Here is a 24951-nt window from a genome sequence, read left to right as displayed (position 1 = left end):
TGCCCTTGAGTCCTACGCAGAGGTGACCTTGGCATCCCTTGGGTGGGGTTGCAGGAGGGAGAACGGCAGCAGGATCCAGCTGCTGGTGAGCCTTTGCTGACTTGCAAAGGGAACGTGCTCCACTGGTGTGTCTGCTGCAGACTGCAGTCTGCTCTGGAGGAGGGTAATTGGATAATTTTTCTCTTTATCAGATTCTGGACATGGCTCCAGATGGTGGCAGAATGGTTTGTGCATGTGGGTTGGATTTATGTGGAGGTTTGTCTGGATCTCACTAGATGGGTGCAGGCAGCGCTCTGTTTGCCACAGATCATCCACAGGCAGCCCTTCCAAGGGGATGAGTTGCACAACAGTATTTGTTGCTGCCTGTCAGAGTGTCTGGGTCCCTTCTTTGCTTGCTTGGGGGCTTTTGTCATGGTCCAAGTCAGGCTTCTGAGTCTCTGGCTCACTGGAGTCCTTCCTAGTTTTGACTGGGACAGTCAGTGATGGTGTTTACTTACTAATTGATCCCTTCTGTTAAGAATCAGAATCATTTAGTTTGGAAAAGACCCTTGAGATCATCAAGCCTGTGCTGTACCTCTGCCCCCAGTTTCTTGTGCATGGCTTGAATCCTGGTGGCTGTACCTGCCTGTTCATGGTGTTTGCAGGTGCTGAAGAAACCCCAGGTCAGGGTTTCTCTTCATCTCCAAGCTTTTTCCCCCTCTGGCTTTTGGAGAAAAGGCAGCATGTATCTTCACAAGTAAGTTCTTTGACACCTGCTCTCACATGGGTGAGTGTTGTTGTGTTCCCTGAGAGACCTGGCCTGGTCTGACACCTTCTGGGAAGGCAGTGGGCAACCCAGGTGGCTGCTGGTCTGATAGATGTGGACTTGCACTGTAACATGTGGGCCAAGTTTGCTGTTGCCCCCTGCTCACACAGCTAACAGACATGAAAAGGTGCTTTGGCCACTGAACATTATGTGCTTCTTTGATGTTTTCTCTTGATAAAAAAAAACAAAAACCAAACCAAAAAAAACCACTGGAAAGAGCTTTAGGAATGAACGAAGTATCACTCTAGTGGCAGAAGCTATGTATTTCCATTTACTTAAATGAAGAATGGTTAAAAGGAGATGAAATCACAGTCTGTGAGTACCTGGAGAAGATGGGGAGTGTCTATTAACAGAAGGGTCTCTAAGATACAGGGGTACCAAGATCTAATGAGTAGAATACAAAGCAAGCTGTACTCTCAAACTGGAATTGAGGTATTTGTTGCAAAGAGGTTACTGCAGTAAGTGCAAGAGCTCTTCAAGCTAGGGCTTTCTGAAGAGGCTGTTTTGTGTGATTCCAGGTCAAGGTTGGGATGTGGAAGTTGCTGAAGGAGTTGCTGTGCCCTTTGTATACAGCCAGGAAGGCCAGATCCAGTTAAGTCCTCTCTGAATTTAAGCTCCTTTAATGTGCTTAGCTCTGGCTGCAGACTTGTGTGGTCTTGAGCAAAGTTTTTGTCTGTCTCAGATTCCTGTCCATCAAATGAGACATAAAACCCAGCCCATCTCCTTTCCTCCTGACAGCGTAGCTGAAACTCTATCAGGAATTCCATCAGGGCTGCCCTTTGCAGGTGCTGAGTGATGCCAGGAGAGTGAGTCTTGTCTTCCAGTTCAGGTGCCCTTTGGTAAGAGATAAATGTTGTATACCAGTCAAACCAAAAACTGTGTACTTTCAAAAAAAAAAACCCAGAGAAAATGAAAGGCTGATGTCTCTTCAGACCAAAGGCAGGATTGTCAGTGTCATCGTCATCATGTGGCTCCATATTTATTTTCACTGTGTTTTATTACATTTCAGTATTTTTTGTCACTATATATTCGAAGTCTTGCCTTTGAAAGGGCTTTTACTGAATGTGACAGTGTTTCTGTGTGGCTCCCCATCCTCTCTTCATCCCCCTCTCAGCCTCCACAGAACTCTTCCCTCTGCCTGGGGATATCCCCAGTGGCTGCATCACCTCCTGGAGAGGTGGATGCTGGCGGTGGAGGGTGCTGCTGGAGTTTACACAGGCAGATGCACTATCAAGCATCAGGGCTGTGAAAAGCACAGTGGGATCTTCAGTGACCACAAGTGGTCACATCTGTGGTTTTTCTGTGGATCCAAGCGCATGCAGGGCCCTGGAGCTGCACGCTCCAGCCTTGCTCAGGAATGACTCACAGGACAATATTCTTCCCTCCTGCAACGCCCAGGACTTTTCCCAGACTCTTCTCAGCCCTGGTTCTGCCTGGTGTGTGTGTGAGAGGCCCAAATCAGAACTCACCATGTTTTACAGGACTCTGCTTTACTTCTGCAGGCTTTCCTGTGGGCTTCATCCAGCTGCTGCTGCTTTTTTTTTTTTTTTTTGCAGTGTTGATGGAAGCAGCTTCATGAAACTACCGTAAGCTGCCTCTTAGCAATGACCTATTAGTGAAGCCAACAATAACAGCAGTGTCTAGACCATCTGAACACAGCTAAATTATTCCTTTGTCCCTTCTTCATTTGCTTTTTCTCCTGACTCTTGAATTGTTTTGGGTGGTCCATGTTGACCTTCAGGCTTTCTATTTCTCCCTTTTAAATTTTTTTTTTCTCTCTTTTTGAGCAGTGACCTTGCTGTACTAAGACTGAAAGTCCAGGTTCCTCTCTCCCTCATGCAGACTGGAACCTAAGGCCATGTAGCAACGCCGGAAGCGTGTCTCTGAAGGGCAGAGAGATGTGTCATCTGCTGGCTTTTTGATTTCACTCCCTGGTTGATTTTGATGCCTCAGATTCGTACTGGTAGTGCCTGGGACTTGTGAATCTTAACATCTTGCAGAACTGAAAACCTGATGAGAGAAGGAGGCATTCTGGGTTTGATGTAAGATCCTGCCAAAACGGATGAGTGTATTTTAATAAAAATATAAACCCTGTCTACTGGAGCTCCACTGGTCATTGCTTCCTGGGAGTGCTCTTGGCTTTCTGCTCCTGTGTGTTCCTCTCTTCTATGTTGCTATGGATATATCCCCCCACCCCCAAACCTCTGGGAAATTAATATCTTTTGAAACATCTATTATTTTTGGTTGGAAGTGGTCCTTGGTTGGGTGGGCTGGCAGTGTGATCAAACAAGATTTGCCACAGGAAGCTGATTTAAAAAGCACAAAATTAAATGTGTTGGTGGAAAGTAGAGAAGAAAGAAATGAGTTTCCTACTAAGGGAAATAGCTGAAAGTAAAGACAGAGCTGAGGATGGAAGAAGGGACACTGGGGACAGAGGGACAGTACTAAACGTGATTTATTTTTATGTTTCATTTTTGCTGTCTCTGTAATCAGCTTTTCTCTGTCGTGATCTTCCATGGTAGAAATAATCCTGTTTACATGTTGTGTTGGAGAGCAAGTGGGATTTGCTGTACAATTCATCCTGTCAACCCACAGTACCTTAAGTGAATTTGTGCAAAACGATGCCAGAGTGGAGCTGGGCCAGGAGGTCGTTCAGGAGCAGGAACCTGCTCACGTTGCACAAAGATTTCCAGGAGGCTCCCAAGTCCATCTGAGCTCCGAGGATACTTCATCAGTGTTGTGCAACTCGCAGCTGTTTTGTTCTGGAGCCATGGCAAAGCCTGGGGAGGTGTTTGCTGTGCAGCCTCAATGCTGCCTTCTCACAAGGCTGAAGAACATTTGGGTCCTGCCAGGGCTGGATCAGGAGAACAGGATTTTTCCTGTCCCTTGGGCCCGGGATTCCTGACAATTGGCATTTTGTCCCTGGTAGAGCCATCTATCCTTCACCCTCTCCTGGCTCAAACCAAGCCAAACAGAGAAGGAGCAGCCTGTGACACCCCTTTTGCTGGAAAGGCTTGGGAGTGGCATTTGGATTTAATTATCCAGTTAGCTTCAGTGCTTGTTTGAATTTTGACTGCACTGGCTGAGCTGGCTGCGTATTTCCATGGAACAAAGTTCTCCACCCTTCTTGGGAGTCAGCTTGGAGACCCCAAGAGCAGTAATTAGGATGGGCAAGAGGTTCAGTCTGGAAAGTATCAGTCCCTGTGCAAAGCTGTCCTGAAGAGGACTGGGAAGTGTCGGTTTTGCAACCGATGATGCAAATTGTGCTGCTGCTGCTCAGAAGTTGCTTCAGAGCCTGGTGTGGGGGGTTTTGTTTTGAACAGCTTTGGTCATTGCCTCTCTGAAATTGCAGTTCTCTTAGAGTAAAAACACACTGTTAAAAGCAGTTGAAAAATACTTAAGCACATAGAAATATGTTAGTTCAAGGAAATACTGTATTTCTGCTTGTGCTTAAGTCATCTTTCACCCTCTGGCAGCAGAAAACAACCTTTCCTGCTTGTATAGGAATAAGTTTTCTTATCTTATTTTGTAGCAGTTGTGTCATTTAGTATTTTAGATTTTTGACAACAAACACTCATGTTTTGTAGTTAAAAATCCTCAAAAGCTTTTTAGAATGCTCTTTTGCATCAGTTTTTTTAGTAGATAGAGGAATGAGAATGCTGATTTGACAGTCAAATACAAGAAGTAGCTTTTTCTTTTTTTTTTCCTTCCGTACCTATTCAGGACAACTGGAGCTCAGTTTTACACCACTGATTCTGGGCCAATTAAGTTGATGGTTGGGTATTTCTGGAAACTGGCTGAATTTAAGCAGTTACTGAAAGTGAGTGGGTTCTCCTTGCTTTGCTATATTTGGAGAGATGCAAAAAGTCACTTCTGGCAGAGATTTGTAGCCTGACTTCCTAAGAAATGTGACTTACCATGAACTGGCTTTGCAGCCCCAGGAATTTTTAAACCTGTGTTTGGTGGACTTGGAAGTCTGTTACAAAAAGTTTTGGCAAAATTGTTGTGTAGATAGAGGAGGAAGACAATGTCATATAAACCAGGGCACTGGTGATGGTTTACCAGAGATTCCTCTCCTGGAAAATGCTGCTGGCCATGGCCAGGGAGGTTTGGAGATGGGAGAGGGGTGGTGAATTGGGTGGTTTTGCTACCAAAGCCAGGCTCTGCCTCTGCCTGCTGGCCCTGTTGGCCCGTGACATTACAGATTGTGTTTTGTGTCAGGCAGTTCAGGAAACTTTTGTTGTCACTCGCTGGAAAAAAAAGAAAGGGGTGAGGGGCACTGTAGAGATTAGAGCTTTGGTGGAAAATTCCTGGAGGGCGGCGTAAGGGGGTTTTGTTTTTGTGGGTTTGTTTTAGCTCGTCCCTCCCCCTGTTCCCTTCCCCCTGCACAGAAAAAAAAAAAAAAAAGCTTTTTTTCCTTCTTTTTTTGTGTTGGGTAGTTTCCTACTACAAAATCTCAGTGGAAAACTATGGTTGTCCCAGAGGTCCTTTAAAAAAAAACAAACCAAAACAAACCAACAACAACAAAAGAAAAACACCCCAAACCCAAACTGTGGGGACATTTTGATGTGTTTCTTTTTTGTTGTTGTTTTTTTTTTTTCCTGAACTAGAACTGAAAATTGTCTTGAGTTTTTTCCTGTAGCATTTCAGGCTGTGCTCCCTGCCACCCCTCTGGAAAAACACACCCGTGCTTTTAGAAAGTAGGGAGAAGTGGAAGGCAAAAGGGATTACATTTTAATGTACTTTGGTATGAATTATATTATTTTGCCAATTAGATATCTAATATGGATGTACAGATATATGTTTATATATTAAATATGTATACACACATTGCCTACAGGAAAATGTAGGCTTTATCCAGATAGTTTGGTGTAGGCATTGGAGATCATTTCTGAGCTCTGAAATGTGAGACTGGATTTTAAGCATTTTCCCCCAATTTTTCCCCTTATTTCTTTAATATGCTCTGGGAGCACAGCACGCACGAGAAGTCTTTTTCTCATGTATTTGGGTTTTTTTTCATAGCTTCAATCTTGATAGAACCCAGCAGGAGGAGCAGAAAAAGAGGAGAGGATGTTGTCTCTGAGCACGAGGATCCAGGACATACACCTCCTTGGGGAAAGATCCTCAGTATTTGGGCCCAGACCTGTCTGATTTCATACAGTTTTTGTAATTTTTCACATATTTGTGGACTTTGAGTTAAATCTGCAGGCTGGCCTGACGTAGGGGTGTTTCTGTCCCTGGAGACACTAATTTTCAGACAAGATTTGTAGCTGTATTCGTATTTTTTACAGTAATAGCTGCATGTGCCTCCCACTTGCCTTGACTGTACCACAAACATGGAGTGTGCAGTGGGTTTTCACTAACGAGCATGCCCTGCCCTAAGTCTTGACAGGGTTCTTAGTTCTTGCAGTTGGTATTTTTCAGTGTAATCCTTTATAGCTGCTTTAAGAGGCCACAGATGCCAAAGTGTTGAAAAGAAGGAGATTGGTTTCAGATCCAATGGGTCCCTCAAAGTTCTCCCATTACTGCAGAATCAGAAATCCCATGCAGGCTTCCAGTGTCTTCTATGCAGCGTTGCTGAGTTTCTCTCTTTTCATGGATTCCTTGGCCTCTCCTCTGGTTTCTCACTGCCTCTGGTTTTGCAAGTCAGTTGTGGGTCTTGTCCACCTTTAATGAAGGAAGAGGAAAGGCAGAGATGAAGAACTGTGTTGTGCTCCCTCACCTGCTGCTGTGAGCTTGCCAGGTTCTGAAAGGTTTCTGTCCTGTAGAGCATCAACTTTCACCTCACAAAGTGGATCCACTGCCATGGGCAGTGATCCCTGCCATGGGCAGGGGCACCTTCCACTATTCCAGGTTGCTCCAAACCCCATCCAACCTGGCCTTGGACACTTCCAGGGATAAGGCAGCCACAGCTTCTCTAGACAATCAGGGCCTCACCACCCTCACAGAGGAAAATTTCTTCCTAATATCCAATCTAAACCTGCCCTCTTTCAATTAAAAGGCATTTCCTTGTGTCCTATCACTGCATGCCCTTATCAAGAGTCCCTCTCCAGCTTTCTTGCAAGCACTTTCAGGTGGGGGCAATGAGATCTCATTATTTGTCTGTGATGTAGGAACCTGTATTTTTTAAGACAGGATGGGCTAGAAGAGACTCTGGTGTGGTCTTGGAATGCCTCTCTTAATAGGAAGGCTTGACATTGTGTCTTTTGATCCATTTGTGCTGAAAGTTTATATTTGCAGTGCTATATTTTCACTCTGCACATCCGAGGGCAGGGTTGTCTTCCACTTCAGTCGTCTCTTCTTTTGCAGATGAAGAAGAAGCTCTGCACTCTATTATGAAGGATTTGGCAGCGTTGGGCAAATGTGGGGGGCTGCTGGACAACAACAGGAATAAAAACAGTGTCCACTCCAACAAACAGGTAAGGCATTGCTTCTTTAGTCCACCCCAAACTCCAGCAGACCAAAGAGGTGGGCTTGGTGCTTGCCATGCTGGCAGAGCAGAGTTTAAATGTTAGAACTGAAGTTTACAGGTGCTCAGCACATCAGAAATATCATAATTTTACCAAGTTATGAGCTTCATGAGCTCTTTCTGAAGGGCTGAAAGGAAGTTACAGGCATCCCTATATCACAGAGAAGCAGAGAAGAGTGATGCCCCAAATTATTCACAAATACAACAACTGAGCCTGAAACTGGGTTTAAATCTCAATTCTTACCTCAAGGCACTTCTGACTGTTGTTTAGCTCTGAAAGCAGCAGAACTTGTTTCAGGCTGTGCAACTTCAGGACTTGGATAAGTCAATTGTTTTCTATTGACAGCGTTAATGAAATACAATATTTATTACGTGCATATTTTACTTCAGATATTTGAAAGATAGGCTGCCAATTCTGAGCTGTAGACACCCAGGCTCTTTGGGGAGGAGTAATGTCATTCTTATATAAAGTGTTTAATTATGAATTACTGCTGTTTTTCTTTATGCTCCTAAACCCAAAGGTTTTGGCCCTGTTGCACATTCAGAGTTGTTTTGGTGAGCAAAAAACGTTGTCCCTTGAGCAATGTCAGAAATTGTTTGCTGACATCAATACAATAGCTGAAGTGGATTTAATAGCCTGCTTGTGTATGGAACAAGTGTTATGCGAACGTAAAAGTTGTGAAGAAAGAATTCAGTTGTCAAAATAGCAAGAAAGAAAGGGAGAAAAAGATTAGGACAACTGGAGAAGTATGGCAGCAAATCCACTTGGAATTCCACCTCTAGTGCTATGGTTTAGAATGAGCTTGCAGTCAACTCTGCAATTGCTCGATGCCTAGCATGGAAGAAAACAAATTGTCATTTACTGTCGTCATGCGTTTTTTAATGGCACTTGTGCTACAAAGAAGTCTGGGTGCAGAGAGGAAAAATCCCTTCCCGAATCCCTCTGGACTTCCCAGCCATATGCAGACAAAAACACGTGTGCATGTCTTGTTTCAAAGTGTGTCCTGGCAGTAGCAGCTGTCCAAGTTGAATCACTGGGTTTGTGTTCAGCTCATGCTGAAATAAGTCCAAGATGTTTACAGAACTGACCAGAGAAACTCGGGGCTGGCTCCCTGCAGCTGCAGGCAGAGCAGAAAACCCTGTGCAGCTTTGGATGGCTCCGAGGGCAGCATCTTGTGTGTGGTGGTGGGTGGGGACCGTGCTGAGCCAGCTCGGGTTGCTTTCAGGGTAGCAAAACTTTTCAGGCTCCTCTTAAATTACACATTTGTTTTGTGCAATGGGGGAAAATCCTTACTGCTGTTTTTGAGACCTGGGCTGTTAATGCAGCACATACACAGTTAACCAGATAATTAGTCAAAAATAAGGAAAGTGGTGGTTCTCATTGACTGAATTCTTATCTGCATAAAGTTAGCATCTTGCAATCAAGTCCCTACCCACAGCCCATCCACTCTGCATCTTCATTTATAAATCACTGGTGGAGTTACGCCGTGCTCTGGTATCAGCTTTAGAATAGTTGGCTGCCACTTGAGTTTGATTTTTATTATAGCAGGAATCAGACTTTCCTTCTTATCACAGCGTTGATGCTTGGAGGAACACTTCCCCCTTCATGATTTTTCTTTTTACCCGTAAGTGGAGCAGCCGTAGCTGCATGCTCAGGGTTGCTCAGAGCTCTCTGATGGAGGAGATGTGGATGGTCAGGATCCCGCTCTCCTCGCGCATCCGGAGCTGAGAGTTCAGACCAGCAGGCCCCAGGAGATGAAGGGCGTTGGAGGATGTTGAATTGTTGCCTCACTAAATTGGACTGGCTGGAACACGTCTGCCTCGCGGGATGGCGGGAGGCAAGTTTGGGACGTGGGGAGTGGCCAAAGGAGGTGGAATTAGTGGGGACTTGGTTTGTGTTTGCAGCTCAGTTTAATCAGCTTGTTTGGGTCACTTTTAGGAGTTTTGTTTCCTTGTTTTTTAGGACAGAAATTGATGTGGGGGAGAGATTGCTTTGGAAATGCTGTCATTGTGCTGGTGATTTGTTGCTCCTTTGGCACTTGGTTTTCCCTTTTTATTTTTTATTTTTCCCTGTGGTTAGGTTGGCTGGTTGGGCTGAGGGATGCCCTGCAGTTTCCCTTCTTGGAGGGGGAGTGAGGCACAGGGGGATTTTGGTGATAAAATGTCCTCTTGGTTATCTCATTGTTGGTGCCTCTCATGAGGCCCTGCAGCAACCTGCTCACGTTGAGCTACTTGGGTCTGGGAGTTCAGTTGTTAGATTAATAAAATAATATTTCTTTTTCTGTGGAAAAATGTTTTTTCTGAGGCATGGGAATCCTTTAGTCAGTGTTCCAAATTTCCACTGAAAGACAGAGTTAAACAAGAATGTGTTGGCTAGCTAGCCAGTTCTCTGTGGCTTGCTGCAGTGTTTTGGTACACAGAGAAACACAACTGAAGTGCTATCTCATTCCTGTCTCCTGGAGGGCTTCCTTAGTGCTCTCTGGACACAAGCTGAAGTTTGAATCCTGCCAGATTGTATTCCTGGTAGGCCTGGGCCACACAAGAAAACAGCCTGTGGTGGTGTGTGCTCCAAAATATTTCTTTCCCAAAATATCGATAGTTTTGCTTCAGATCATCTTAAGAAATGAACATCCTTTGGCAAATTTCATGAAAATCCTTCTTTTCTTAGTTTTCTTCCCTCACAAACGAGTTTAGGGTGAAGGTTGGATTTCTGGATGTGCAGTGCCTCATGGCAGAACAAGCTGGAAATGAGAACAGCACAGTGTGGATGATTTTCCTCCCTTGAATTGCCCAGGCAGCTGGCAGCAGATGTGATGGCTGAGCTGGAGTCTCCTGAGTCCTGGTCAGGTGTGGCAGCCACTACATCGTCCTGCCTCTCTTCCTTGTGGGAATTATAGGGGCACACATGGACGCCCTTTTCCTTCCCCATGTTAAAGCAGAGCCGTTCTTTGGGAACAGAGGGATCATTCTGACAGTGCTCCTAGAGCAACTTCTGCGCTGGTATTCCTCTGTTATGCCTTTAATCACTCCGTGATTCCTTGTGCATCCTCTGGCATGGCTGGAAGGAGTCCTTTCAGGCTATCTCTTGGACTGAACAAAGGAGTTTGTTTATAAAAATGTCTCTTAAGAGGGGATGGAGGAAACAGAAGAATGAAGATCTGCATTAAAGAATAAGAATGGAAACCCCAAATAATTAAGAAATCCTGAACAAAAGGATGGAGGGAGAAAAGAGCAATTAAATTAGCATTTATTTTGTATCTATTTCTGTGCACATACATTCATTTCTATAAATAGCACTTGGCAACTGGCAGCATGAAGCTGGTTGTCAGTGGGCCTCTGTCACAGCTGATGACAGCCAGCAACTCCTCTGCCACCTTAATCATGATGGCAAGTTCTCCCACGGCAATTAAATATTTGTAAGAAATGTTTCTCCACTTAGATCAAATGTCAGACTGTCCTAAAAAGTTGTTCTTCTAGTAAATTACCTCTGGACTCTCTTCTATTTGGCAAGCTGGATGCAAGACAAGGCTTGCTCATAACTCTGGTAAAATACAGCTCATTTTGTAGGGCTCTCTGTGGGTCTTTGAGCAGCCTGAAAAAGGAGTTAGGCTTTATCACCTGTTTTGTATTTGGGGAATATGATGTGGATGGGGGAAGATGGGAATCTGCAGGGATTTCCCCACCTGGGGAGCAGCACTGACTGGGAGAGCCTTCGCTGGAGATGGCAAAGGTAGGGAAGTCCCAAGGACTTAAGAGGCTTTCCCATGTCTGCGTGTGGAGCTGACTTGGATGCGAAGAGGGTGATACCAATGAGAAATCCAGCTGGATAAAAGCTATTCCCTGTCAGGTGGGTGGTTTTAGATAAACATTTTGAAGCCTGTGATTTCTGCTGCTGTCTGAAACAGAAATGTCTGTAACAGGCAGCAGTGACCCTTCTAGACATCATCTTTCCACTGCCCTCTGAGCTGCTCAGGTGCTGGACTTGCTTTCAGAGGAAAGCAAGCTGCAAGAATCCAGGGGGACTGGGATATATCGTGCTTTCCACCCCTGAAATGAGAAGGGGGCAATGCCAGACAAACTCCTTTCTGTCTGATTGCTGAATAACCCGGTGTGCGTGGGGGTTCTGTGCAGATAATTCCCAATGATGTGGATTAGTCATCTCCTCTTGCGGTCTGGGGCCGCGCTCCAGCTGTCTGGCGTGTAAGGAACGTCCTGCTGCTGAGGGCAGGGGCAAGCACAGGGCTGATGCAAACAACCTGCACCTTGGGGAAGTGTAGGAGTCCCCCCAGCCTGGCCCTGTGGTGCTGATTCCTCTTAGCCAGTGCCAGGAGCTGAGGAGGAATCCCACCGCTTTGTGGCTTTGTACAAAGGGAGTAACTCGAGCGCTAATGCCTGCACGGCTCTGCGGGGTTTTCTCAGTGTTTCCTAATCCAGCAAGTAGAAAATAAGAGAAGTGAAAATTATCCCTCTGATTACCCTGTGGCACGCAAAAGTGAGTGTATTTCATTGCCCCTGTATTACCCAAGGGGGAAACTGAGGAAAAATAAGTGCCTGGGGTCTCGTGGGTGGATATGAGTAAGGCCGGAATGAGCCCCTCTTGGACCAGCACCAAAGGGAATAAGAAGCCCCTTGTGATGACTTTTCTTGACCACAGAGGGGTTTATGCTGAAGTCAGAGGCTTTGTCCCAGCTGGTTTGTGAGGCAACTGTGGATTTGGGTTGAAAAAATGCTCCAAAAGCCCCATCCCTGTGATGTCTCAGCATGGGCAAAGCTGTCTCTGGTTGGATTTGACAGGAGCAGCTTTAAAGCAAGCCACAGAGGTGGGGTCTGCACAGAATGCTGTTTCTGATGGCAGCTGAGTTTAGGAGGAGGAGAGGACATGATGGGGGGAATCTTCGAATTTGTGCTGGTCTGGGATTTTCCAGAGTGGCAGTTTTAGTTGTTTTGGTGACACAGGCATGGAAGGGCTGGCAGGGCTGGCTCCTCTTCTGGCTCCCTACCTGCCTCTGCCATTAGCCTTCTCCATGGGCATTGCTCAGCTTGGACTTGAACCCCAGTTTGAGCAACCCCCTGGCTGTTCAGCAGAGAGGGTTCTTAGCACCTTCTGCTCCTCCAGAGCCACTTCCATTTTAGGACTAACAGCTTGTTTTCCTGCTCTCTGTGTGTGCTTTTATTACAAACAGCAGTCAGCTCTTCAGGGATCTCTGTATAAGATCATGATTCACCTCGTTTGGAAACACTTTTTCCATTCTTTTCCAACGTTTTCCTTAATCTAAACCAGCACACAGGGCTGTTGCTCCAGCTCTGAGGGACGGAGCTTGGCCAAGCCCGCTGGGGTATGTGGTCCCCAGCCAAGAGGCAAAGTTGCCCCTTTTGTCTTCAAATTCCCATTGAATTCTCTCTCTGAGGCTTGGCAGTTGTGGTCTTTTCTCCGTGGAATCAGAAGTTTTGAGGAAAGAGCTAAAAATACCTCAAGGAAAGCCTGGAAAGATGGCAGTGGGTTTGTGGCCACGGCAGTGGATTTGCTTTTTCCTTTCAGAGGAATATGGCAAGAAAGAGTAAAATACCATTTGTTAGCAGGGCTGGAGGAAATGCCGCGACAAGTATTTTGGAGAAGAAATTCTTGTAGAAATGAAGGGAATGACTGTGGTATTTCCTGTCAGGGCTGTCGCTGGTTTTGTTTGCGTCGCAGCAGGGTCTGCAGGCGCCAGCCGGGCCGTGGGCTCCTCCGTGCCCCGCGTTGTACGGAAACGCACACGGAGAGGGAAAGCTGCTCAGTACATACAGCCCAGGAGGCCGAGCACCTCAGTTCTGTGCCTCTCTCTACCACTGTTCTGCTTCAGAGAGTGAATCACAGAATGGTTTGGGCTGGGAAGCTGTTAAAATCCAGCCTGTCTGCTGTGGGCAGGGACATCTGTCACTAGACCAGGTTGCTCAGTCCAACCCGACCTTGAACGCTTCCAGGGATGGGGCATCCACAGCTTTTCTGGGCAACCTATTCCAGTGTCTGATCAACCCAAGAGCAGAAAATTTCTTCCTTATATCCAACCTCAGTCTAGCCTCTTGCTGTTGAAAACTGTTGCCCTCATCCAGTCACTACTGGACCAGGTAAAAAGTCTCTCTCCATCTTATAAAGCCCCTTTTATACATTGAAATGCTGCAATAAGGTCTCCATGGAGCCTTCTCCTCCCTAGGCTGGGCTCTCTCTTCATACCCTTATCCAAAGCCCCTCCTGCCTTTGTGCCTCAGTTTCCCTTGCTTGCTCCATTACCTGCCTGAACTCTCACAGTGCTGATGAAAATGTTGTTTAAGTGCTCTGCCAGAGCTCAGGGTTTAAGGCTGGTGCCTGTGACTGGCCTTACTGCTCTGCTGCACTGTATTTTAACACAGGCCTTTGGATGTCACAGCTTGTTCTCCTACATCCAGTAAGGACCTCTTGGTTGAAGGAGAACAGGGCTGCCCTTGACCTCATGTGACACCTGATGGGAGGGACAGTAAATAATACACCTGGCTTGTGCAAGGGGGAGTCACATTCCTCACAAGATTGCAGAAGTGAGTAGGGCCCAGCAGCCTCTACCACCCACACCTCTTCCACCTCGACATTTGCACACTGTGTTGAGTTCCTGACAGAGAAGGTGCTGGTCCTGCATTCCCCCTGATTGTTCATTTGAGTCTGGGTGCAGACTCACATGAGGTTCTGCTCCAGCTCTTGGCAGTGCCCCAGGCTCCCTGTGTAATCTTAAACCAGTTGCTCCAAACCAGACTTCCATGGGTGTTAGAAATCACAGCCTGCTCCAGCATTTAGGAAGTGCTTTGCATCCCTTGAGATTTCCTAGTACTTTGGGCACTGCCCACTCTTTTTTTTTTTCTTTAAAAGAAAAAAAGTATTTGTTGCTGATAGCAGTGATGAATTCAGCTTGAGCTGTGGGTCAAAAATATCAGCAAGACAAGGGAAGTCTGAAAAATTAAACTGTAATCAACTTCTCAGACTGATAAATATTAATTTATCCATCTTCCAAACGCTTGCTAGCTAAAGGTCTTGCTTTCCTTGAGGGAGGCAAGAGGTTAATGTGCTTTATACTGAAGAAAAATGTTATCTAATTAAGTAATGAAGTGGGTTTTCATTTCCCTGTTGCAGTCAGTGTGTTTGTGGCTCTTCTCAGGAGCAGAGCAGTGTGGGGCAGCTGGCGTCCTTCTGCTGGCATCGGGCCATGGCACATTAGCCTTGTTGTTGATGTAGAAGAAAAGGATGCAGCAGGGTTGTGGCTCTTTTTTTTTTTTTTTTTTTTTTTTTTTTTTTTTTTTTTTATTTTTATTTTCTTCTCTCTCTGGAGCTTTAGACAAGTGTTCTGACATCTTCCAGCCACAAGCTGTTTTTCAAAACTTGTTTGTCTGTGAAATCTGTGATGCTCAGCACAGCCAGGCAGCGTGTGCTACATCCCAGCTCAGTGCAGCATTTGGGGCTGTGCTGAAAGTGAAACCTGTGTTTTGAAAGGTTTCCTGCAGTGAGGCCAGAGCTGTGTGAGCTCTTCCCCTTCCACGTCCTGCTCCTTTGTAAGGAGAAACCTCAAAAGTTCCTTGCCCTGATTTTTTTTCTCCCTTTCTTTAGAGAAGGGTTTTGTGGTGTTACAGTCAGTGAACCTACACTGGCCAATTTATTGCCAGCATCCAGGAGGGATGAACCAGCTAGGCCTGCTCAGAGAGGCATGTGCAAATAAAAATTGGCATAAAAGAGCCTACATCTTTTCTTTTCCAACCCAGGTAATCCAAGGTGGCAACCCCACCTGTATTTGCCTGTCTCTGCAGAATGACTTGTACCTTCAGCACTAGGTTGGTTATGGTCATCTCTTCTCCTTTTGAATTTTGGACTGGTTTAGAATTAATCTGGTATTTTTACAAGTTGGGCCTGGTTCTGGAAATAAACCTGGAGACTGTCCAAACTTTATGGGTCTGGGGAACTGGCTATAGCCACTGAGGTGATGTAAGTGCCTGTTTAGCACAGGCCTGTATCACTGCTGGAGTGCCCCATTTGCTGACTGTCCCAGCACTGGTTCTTCCCAGCCCTTCCGAAAACACAGAAAATGCCACGGGCAGAGATAACAAGGATGCGTTTTGGGTGATCCAACGTGTTTACCCTGAATCTGTTTAAGCTTTTCAACAGAATCGCCTCCAGCCTTGACTTCCTGAATTTCGGTGGGTGTTTGCAGAACTCGAGGAGCTGTCAGTTTAAAAATAAACCGAAGGGCGCCCGTCCAGCTCGTTTTCCTCATTAGGAACAAAGCTGTTTCATTGCAGCTCTGCTTTCTCTCTGAGAGGATGGAAAGTGTGCCTTCACATGCTGGCAGCCCAGGCCCAGAGATAAGTCCTGTGCTCAGGAAGGGCTGTCACCCACCCAGTTGGGAGTTATCCCTGTGAGATGCCGGCGGCGCGGGACCGAGCCCTCCCTGGGGTTACACCTCGGAGGGAGGTGGCCAATACTTCTCTCTCTATGGGAAGAGAACTGTTTGAAGAGGCTTGTGGGCACTGTGGGGGATAAAATGCTGGTTAAGTGGGGTGACTAGACCTGGTCTGGGAAGTAAAGAGGGTTTTGATCTGTGTTGGAGACCATCAGAAAGTCCTGGAATGATCTAAGGGATGCTAGAGGGATGTTTGGCTCAGACTTGGTCTGAGAAGCTGAAGGAGTGAAAAGGCTCCTTGTGGTCTTGATTGCTGCTAAATATGCACAAATAGAGGATGGGAGAAGTGGCTTTTACTGGTCCCTGCACAGCTGTGTGCCCAGTGTGCCTGTGACTCCGCTGGCTCTTCTTTGGGCAAATGTTGTGGTTTCTCTTGAGGTGAGCAATGGGTCAGTTCAGGGTGGGCATTTGCTGTGTATTGGGCCTGATGCACTTTGCATTTTGTAGGTTCTAACAAAATAGCAACCAGCCCTACAACCATCTTAGCACTGTTGGCTTTAAAATCCTAGACTGTCTCCACTTGCATTAGAGAGTGCTTGCCTTTACTTCTTAATTCTTTGCCCCAAATATTCCTGTATTATAATAAATACCCTCTGAGCTTTGTTTTTTTGGGTTTCTAATAGAAAAGTACTGGGGTGAAACCATGGGAAATGCTGAAGGTGGACAGGCATCAGACACATAACATGTTGGCCGCTTTGATAATAGTGCCTTGCTCCCAAGTGAGCTCAGGACATTCACAATTTTTCACTTTATGAATGCATTTGACTAAAACAGTTGTACAGGTGTGTATCTTCTTGCTTATAGAAGAACTTATTTTTTGACAAGCACATTCCTCTGCAATGTGGGGTGTCCCAAAGTCTGTGAGTCCACCAGACAGCTTGGCCCTAGATAAACAGATGCCTAATGGAGTCAGGGGAGTCTCCCTGGGAACTCCTGTCAGCTTTGGATCTCTGAGTCAATCCAGGATGCAGTTTGGGACCTCACCATTCTCTGCTTTTTCTTTCAGCAGCGAAATGTCAGGATCAAGTTTGAATATGAAGGAGAGAAAAGGTAGGTACCCAGTCCAATCCCCCATTAGTACAGGGATAAATTACCTTTCCCCCTCAACACTGTCCTGCTGACTTCAGCCAGCTGCAGATGAGCTCACAGCAGGATTCATTCCCCTAAAATCAGCTACACTTTTATATCCAAGAGCCCTGCCTCGTCATCCCATTTGCCACAAGAAGCTCCTGGGATCTGCATGCAGGCAAAATGGTTCCAAGCTGGAAGTCATTAAATGCCTCTTTTACCAGGGACATTGGGTGCACACTTGGATCCTTTTCTCTTGTTAATTCTTGAGCCCTGCTGAACCCCAGTGGAGCTGGAACTCTACAGGAATGTCCTTTGATTAGCAGTCCATGACACTTACTTAAGATAACCAGATTTTGGGCATGGGTCCCATAAAAATAGGGCTGGGAGTTAAAGCTTGTCCGCCCTTCCCTGCTTGACATTTTCATGGAATCACCTTTGCTTGGTGACTGTGACAGGGCAGGACACAGGCTGACGGTCCAAGCTGCATATTAAAGCCAAAGAAAATTAAAGTAGTGTTATTGTAGGGTTAGACTGTATATACCTGCTGTAAATACCTGTAGAGGTGCTGCATGTGATGGTACAGGAGAGTCGCAGGATGCCCGACTGCACCATCCCCACTCCCAGCCCTCCTCCCTATTCAGAGCCCCTTGCTGAAAACAGAGATGATAAATCACTGGCCGGTGCCTGATCTGGGTTTTCCCCAGTGAAGGGCTGCTGGACTTCCTTTCTTTCCACCTGTACCTCACACTAGAGAGAGGAGCACTAGGATATTTGGTAGATATTCTTGCTGGGTAGTCCAGTCCCCTCCTGGGCCCAGCAGAGGAGCAGCATTTCTGTGAGTGTGAAAGCAAGGAGCAGGCTTTATGCTCTGTGATGGAATACAGGTCCTTTCTTCTGCACTGTCAGTCGAATCCCAAATTCCAGTATGCTTCTACTAAACTGAGACTGTTGTTGTATCTGTTTGTGTATACAGGATTATCCAGTTTCCAAGACCAGTCAAATTCAAGGAAGTGGTGAAGAAGGTCACGGATGCTTTTGGACAGACGATGGACTTGGTCTGTGTGAACAATGAGGTACTCTTCTCCTTACTGCTGAGGCGCAGCTTTAGGGTGCCTGGTGCCAACTTCAGAATTGAGCAGTGGTTTGTTCTGAAGGCCCTGCTTCTGCCTTTTACTTGGATGTGAAGAAAAATAACCTTATTTTGTGGTTCCTAGCTAGTGAGAGCACCAGAGCTGTTGTCTGAACACAGCTCAGATGGAGTCTCAGACTCCAAGCCAGGTTTTCCCTTTTCAAAATCATATCAAGTAGGGCCTGTTGCACAGGAACATTGTCTTTTCCCCAGAACAAAAGATCCCCCTCACTCAGTCAGGGCTGTGAAGTCTTCCCACCTTGGGAGCAGTCGCTGGGAGTGTGAAGTGCAGAGCAGGAGGGACAGTGCTGCTCACACAGTGTTCTCTTATCCAGCACTGACTTTGTCTCACCCAAGCCTCAGCACGATGTGCACATTCTTGTGGCCGGGCCTGCAGTGAAATGTGCATCACTGAGCGTTCCTCCAGCAGCTCCTGTGGCCACATAAAAGCAGCCAAGAAAGCCTCCCGCTGCAATCCTTGCATTTTAAGGCTTGAAGAGCTTTCTCCTCCATCATTTATCACATAGGCCTCTGTGTTTTTCCCACTTTCTCTTTGAGCCCAGCACTGTGTGTGAAAGGAGGGTCCTGCTGAGGGCTGTTAGCAGAAGGGGGAAATCCTTGGCATCTGTTTTGGTGTGTTCAGTGTTTTCTTGTGAGGCATCTGGAGCCACTGGACTCTCAGGGTGGGTTTGGCTTTGGGAAGGAGGAGAGGGCCAAATGGCAAAGAGGTGGTCTTTTAAACACAGATCCTTTTGGATCTGTCCTGACAGCTGGCTTGTTCAAGTATTAACTGCAGATGACCTGCAGCTTTTAATCAAAGTATGAATGGGGAGAGAGGTCCTGAAGAGAGCTTTCTTCTTTTTTTCCCCCATGTATTATTTTCTCCCTTCTGTTTCAATAGAGATCTGCTCCACAAAGAAAGTTTCTATTCTTTTACGATAGGTACTTCATGATACCAAAGTGTCCACTGGGTTTTGACTTTGAAAGCAGTCAGGTTTCTAATCTTTGACAGCCCTCCCAGGAAAAGCCTGCCATTGAATTCTCCAGGAATGACTCATTTCATTCCAGGTTTCTTCCCACTGGAGGAGGATTTCTTTCCAACAACAGCAAACAGAAGCTTAAATAATGCCTTTTATGCCATGTTAGAGACTGTCTTTCTGGGCATGTGCACAGCACATAGCAGGGCCATGAGCAGGCCTTTGGGTACTCCTGACTTCTTAGAGTAGGGGGTGACCTCCAATGCTTTGTTTTCTTATACATAAAATTTCCATCTCATGAGAACCCACAGCTTTGGGAAGATGTCTGAGAAGTAGTAATTCAGGGTTGTCGTTGTGGAAACACTATAAACAGACAAGAGGGATCTTTGGGGACATAGCCTACGTGTCCATGTGGTGACACTCCAGCATCTGACTCCTGGGTCAGGGTTTGGGGTGTCACGGCTACAAGTCTCAGAGGGAACGTGACCACAGACTCATTGCAGTTAAATATTTCATCCTGTCTTTATGCTCCAAGGGAACTGTGCAGTAATTCTTTGCTGCCATCAGACATCTCTCTTGTTGTGGCACCTTATAGACTAAATTTACACCGAGGTCAGCAAGCCCCTGCAAAATCTCACCGAGTGGCAGTCCCCGTCCTGGTGGAGTCCTGAAGCCAGGAGCAGTGAGATGAGCATGCCAACTGGGTGGAGCAGGGGCATGCATGAATCACATCCTGGTGGGACCACGGAATCAGCAGGCTGGGGCTGGTGTAGATAAGAGCAGGGCCTGGCCATGGGTGTCCCCCATGGGGCACATCTGTGTTAGTTCTAGGCTGGGCTTTCTGAGGAGTGGGACAGCAAAACCTGGCCTGGCCAGGGGCAGCACAGACACCAACTTGTGATGTGACCTTGGGCAGAAGTTCCCTGAACCTCGATGTGCCACCACTTCTCCTCTGACCTCCCGATGTCTCCTCCGAGGCTGCCCTCAGCATTGATCTGGATCTTAGGGAGAGTTAAAGCCTGGGGAAATGGTAGAGGCACCATTATGGGGGGGGGGGAAGGAGGAGATAAAAGCATATTTAACAAACATTTGTCGAGAATTGTTGATGCCAGTTGGTCCTGCATTGGGCAGGAAGATGAACTAATTGACCTCTCAGAATTTTCCCCAACCCTGTTTCCTACAATTCTTTGGCTTTCTGCGGTGTCTTACGGAGTGAGGTCTGGCAGCGCTGCTGCAGTTGGTGAAACCTCAGCCTTTGCTCTCACTTTCTCCACCTGCAGTGGAGAGACATCAAGTCCCCCACTAAGGGGATGATACCATTTAAAAGCAGGAAAAAAAAAATCTAATAAGCTCTATTTAGTGCAACTTCTCTGTAGGTAAACTTTGCTGTTAATCGAGGCTACTCAGTCTTTAGATCAAATAAACCCGGTTGCTGGAAATCCATCCTGGCAATTACTTCCATGGTTCTGCATGAGTCTGCATTGACTAGCAGATGGCTGTTCCTGATACCCATATGTTCCACAGTCTGGAAGCCAACTGGAGCAGAATTTTCTTGCCAGATGTGGGTAATAGGTAAAGCCAAGCTAAATACTGGCTCCAGTCCCTTTTACAAGAGGGCAATTTCTCCCTGTTTTTGGCTCCTCTGAAGGAGGCACACAAACATGTTCATGTTGTGATCTTGGAGAGAGATGGGGTGACCTTATAGAACATTCTGTTTGGAGCAGCAGCTGGGGGATCGCTCTGAACACTTGTGAGGAGCTCAGTAAAAGGATGGGTGGGCAGCGGGGCTGTGCTTAGAGTTCAGAGTCAAGTTCTGCTTGGTGGTGAAACAAGGGAGAGCAGCTCTCCACCATTCTCAGTTCTGTCGGGGTGAGTGTAGGGGAGGAGCCTTGTCTGCTTGAGGCAGAACCTTGCTGTGGAGCCTTTGTGAACTTAAAGAGGGCTCCCCAATGGAACCTCTCCACCTCTTAAGGGAGTAGGCTGAGCACTGCATTTGGGAGATGTATTGAGTATCATCTTTGTCTGGTATCTGCAGGGAACACAGGTTGTTCATTCAAATATGAATGAAGGATGAGAGGACATCACAGAATGGGTCAGATTGGAAGGCACCACAGTCGGTCATCCGGTCCAGCCTCCCTTCTTAAGTAGGGTCAAGAAGAGAGAGAAGCACATGGCACAGGATTGTGCCCAGACAGCTCTGGAATATCCCGGTGAGGAGGCTCCTCACCCTCTCTGGACAATCTGTCTAGTGCTCAGTCACTGCACAAAGAAGTTCTTCCTCATGTTCAGGTGGAATTTCCTGAGCATCAGTTCCTGCCCATTCCTCTGGTACCCTTGCTGGGCCCTACGAAGCAGGGCCTGGTCTGTGCTCTGAGCCCTCCCTGCAGACAGGGACAGACCTTGGTGATGTTCCCTCTCAATGTCTCCTCTGAAGGCTGAACAGCCCCAGCTTCCTCAGCTTTTCCTTGTAAGAGAGATGCTCCAGTCCCTTAATCTTTCTTGTAGTCTCTGCTGGACCCACTCCAGGAGCTCCATGTTCCTCCTGTCCTGAGAAGTCCAGAACTGGGCACAGCACTCCAGATATGCCTCACAGGTCTGAGCAGAGGGGCAGGATCCCCTCCCTGACCTGCTGGGAATGCCCTTCCCAATGCACCCCAGGATATCACTGGCCTTCTTGGCTATAAGGCCAGGAGCACAGTCTGAGGTGTATTTGCCTACTGGCCAACAGCCAAACCCTTGGCAACACCCTGGGATCAAAAGGCTGTCCCAGTTGGCTTGTGAGTGTCATTGTGTGTGGCAGCTGCTCTGAGGTGGATTTGCTGTGGCTGGTGGCAGGAGCACTGATCACCCACTTTTCGGGAGTTCTGGGAAACTGTGGCTCCCAGTAAGACCAGTGAGAGCCTGCTGGGAGCTGTGGCTGCTCGGTGCCTTTGGTCAGTGGAATTACCGTGTACTTTGGCACAGGCATGAGAATAACATGTGCTGTGTTGGCCGGATTCAGTGCCCGAGGCAACCTGCAGGGGCCGAGGCCTGTTTGGTGTGCGATTAGGCAGAATATCCCAGAATGAGGGGCAAGAAGTTGTGCTTTTAATCTTAGCCCAGGGCAACAGAAGGCCATGGAGCTCCTCTGAAGTGCAGCTGTGTGGGGCATTGGAGGCTTTGCAGGCTGTCTGCAGGACATGGTACACCACACAGCAATGTTGGGAGGGTCAGATTCCCCGTGACAGTATGAGGGCAACAGTCTGCCATTTCCCAGGAAAACATCAGGACTTCTTGCTGCCTGACAGACAACAGCACTGTGTAGTTCTCTGTTCTTACAAAGAGCAGAAGCTGAATTTGTTCTGCTGGGAGTGAAAGAAGTGGTTCTTGGAAGGAGAGCAATGCACACCTTTCACATCAAAAGGAAAAGACTCTTATTTGTGGGATGTTCCCTGGTTTCACCTGATGGCCAGGCACTCGGGAGCTGTGTCAGTGTGCAGGAACATGGGCTGCAGCAGTAGGGAAGGGCACAAAGCATCTGCCAGAGTAAATCCTTGGGTGTAACTCACTGGTGTCTTGGAGCACCACTGCATGACCATCAACCCAAGAAGAATGTGTGGGGTTGTTTTGGGGCTCGGTAGCAGCAGGTCCTGCCTGCAGAATCAGAGCAGCCCCAGAGTAGCAGGCAGCAAGCCCAAGGTTTCATCCCAGCCCTCTCTTTTTCCCACTAGCTGGATTGCTGGTGTGACCTTTAAGCTTTCTCCTTGCAGATGTTGTTTGTTGTGATTTTTTTTTGCATCTGTTCCTCGGTAGATGAGGTCTTGGAAGAAAATGTTGGAGCTCGGCAAGCTGGAGAGCGCGGGGGCTCCGTTTTCCATCACCTGCTTGGGTCCCTCCCTCGTCCCCCAGTTCCCAAGCTGCTCCCTGTAAGAATCTGGCTCCTTCTATTTACCCAAAAGTGTGACATTGCCATTCTCTGGTATTTGTTTAATCCTTCCCAGCTCCTGATCCCACTGAAATCCCAGGAAGATTTGGACAAAGCAATGGAACAGTTGGAGCTGAGCCCTTCCCTGAAGAGCCTGCGGATCCTTGTGAGCGCTCCAAAGAAAGCGAATGTGAGCCCTTCACCTTCTCTGCTCTTTTGTGTCCGGAATCAGATGCCTTGTTATTGTGTTGGGGAGTGGAAAAGAGTCTCCTGACGGTGCAGAGCAGAGGGCAAGCTGGTTATGAGGGGGGTCAGCCCTGCTCTGGCTCAGCTACTTGGAAATCTTCCTGTGATAGTAGCCCAGAGGCTGAGCTCAGCTCCCTCCAGCTCCTCCTGCATCCTGTGAAGGCTTAAATACCAGACTGACCCTCAAACAAGGTTAAACCCTGAGAGAACCCTTTGTGCTTTCTTCCTAGAGGTGCTTCCACCATTCCTTTGTCACCTCTGGTCTGTACTCAAGGTGATGCCCTGGCCCTTGCCATGCTGGGTGGCAGCATGGGGACTGTTCCCTCCACGTGCTGCTGGCAGTGCTAAATGCTGGGAAGAGCAAACCAGAGAATCCTTCGGTCTCATGCAGAACTGTCTGGGTTTTTTCCATCTTTATTTATTTATTAGTTTTTCCTGAGCTCAGTGGTTTTGCAGTTAAGCCTGTTAGCTTGACCTCACTTGCACAGAGTGTCTTGCCAAAGCACATGTCGTGCTGCCCCAAGCACAGGCTGCAAAGCAAGGGATTTGTAGATGTTGCAACTCTGTTTCTTCTGTTTATTTCCTAGAAGTGCTGGAGAGACTGGGAGTCTTGAAACTCAGTGCTTACCCGTGTGCTACTGCTCGTGCTCGCAGCCCCTGGAGCTTCTCCACTCCTTTTGAGAGGCTTGGAAAGTGCAGGGACCAGAGTGCCAGGGGGAAACTGAGCCATCAGTTGGGGTTTCCTAAACCCTGTGTGGGAATGGGGCAATCTGTAGGAACACAGCAGTATTGCAAGTCAGCTGCTGAGAGCAGAGGAGCCAGGTAGATTCCTGCCTGCCTTTGAGAGCGGGCCCATCTCTTCCAGCAGCACGTGGCCATGCTCCTGTGGGTGAGAACACACGGCTCCGAGGTCATACATTAAATTATCACAAAATCACGGCTCGTGATCTTAGTATCTTGGTAAAACCTGGTCACTACCAAGCTACCAGCTGGATATGCATTTTTTTGCTCTTCCCTTACCTATCTTCCCTGACCTTCCACTCTCTGTTCCTCTGCCCTCTTACAGAGGAACCTCTGCAGTGCCTAGGCTGCCCCTGGAGTCTAGGGAGCATGGAGGAGAGGTGCTGATTTTGGGATTGGCAGTGTTTTCAGTTCAGTGATCAGTCTCTGTATCTATCTGGAGATGATGCAGTACAGGAACAGTCTTTTATGTCAAATATCTGTATTTGCCATTATCAGTGGGAGCTTAGTCTTATTAGAGTGTTTTATTAACAGATGTGAATTGTTTGTGAATGGTTTTTGGATCGCTCTAGATTACGTGCATGTCTTCTTTCTTTCTTTCTTTTTTTTTTTTTTTGTTTTTATAGTTCTTGGGTAATAGGGTCATGGGGAGCCAAATACAGGGTTTCACATCGTGTGTCCACAGGGCTCTGGCCAAGCCTGATCATTCCCTTTGTCTGATTACCAGCTCCTGCAGCCGAACAACAGCAAGCAGCATGAAATGAGGATCTCCAGATCCATGGGTGATATCATGGGATCCCTGTACAAAGACTCCGAGAGGACGCGCAAGTATTCGACAGGTCAGTGAAATGCAACGCTCTGCGGGGTGTTTTGTGCTATTTCTACATGGCCACCGCCCCCTTCCTCTTTGTTTGTCACAACCCTCTGTGTGTTACAATCTGGATGGCCACCCTGATGGCCCCCACAATAATTCAGTGCAGTTGCTGCTTGTCCTCAGCCTGAGGAAGAGACTCTGCAGGCTGGGCAAGGTTGTGCTGAGCAGAGTCCCTTTGAGCACAAAAGTGAAGAGAACGGGGGACCTGGGGTGTAATTTGGGGGTGGGAAATGCAGTGACAAAAATTTCCAGAGAATTTGATGCCACTGAGCTTTATCA

At 47.2% G+C, this 24951-nt stretch overlaps 1 protein-coding gene across 5 annotated transcripts in view; it reads left to right on the top strand.

Annotated features, from left to right (window-relative positions):
- The window catches only part of LOC125331517 (mitogen-activated protein kinase kinase kinase 3-like), a 75961-nt gene that overhangs the window by 26949 nt on the left and 24061 nt on the right, over positions 1-24951 (top strand). Inside the window, exons 3-8 of one of the 5 annotated variants that reach the window (XM_048315723.1) lie at positions 1324-1396; positions 7115-7224; positions 16740-16780; positions 17775-17874; positions 22888-23001; positions 24526-24637. In XM_048315723.1, coding sequence (XP_048171680.1) covers positions 1324-1396; positions 7115-7224; positions 16740-16780; positions 17775-17874; positions 22888-23001; positions 24526-24637 — 550 coding nt within the window. Of the gene's footprint in view, positions 1-1323; positions 1397-1461; positions 1645-7114; positions 7225-16736; positions 16781-17774; positions 17875-22887; positions 23002-24525; positions 24638-24951 lie in introns of those variants that run through there. The other 4 variants (XM_048315642.1, XM_048315877.1, XM_048315963.1 and 1 more) reach the window with 4 other exon arrangements.

This window comes from Corvus hawaiiensis, chromosome 1 (assembly GCF_020740725.1).
Source record: "Corvus hawaiiensis isolate bCorHaw1 chromosome 1, bCorHaw1.pri.cur, whole genome shotgun sequence".
NCBI classification, from domain to species: Eukaryota; Metazoa; Chordata; class Aves; order Passeriformes; family Corvidae; genus Corvus; species Corvus hawaiiensis.
This window is presented reverse-complemented; position numbering and strand designations above follow the sequence as displayed.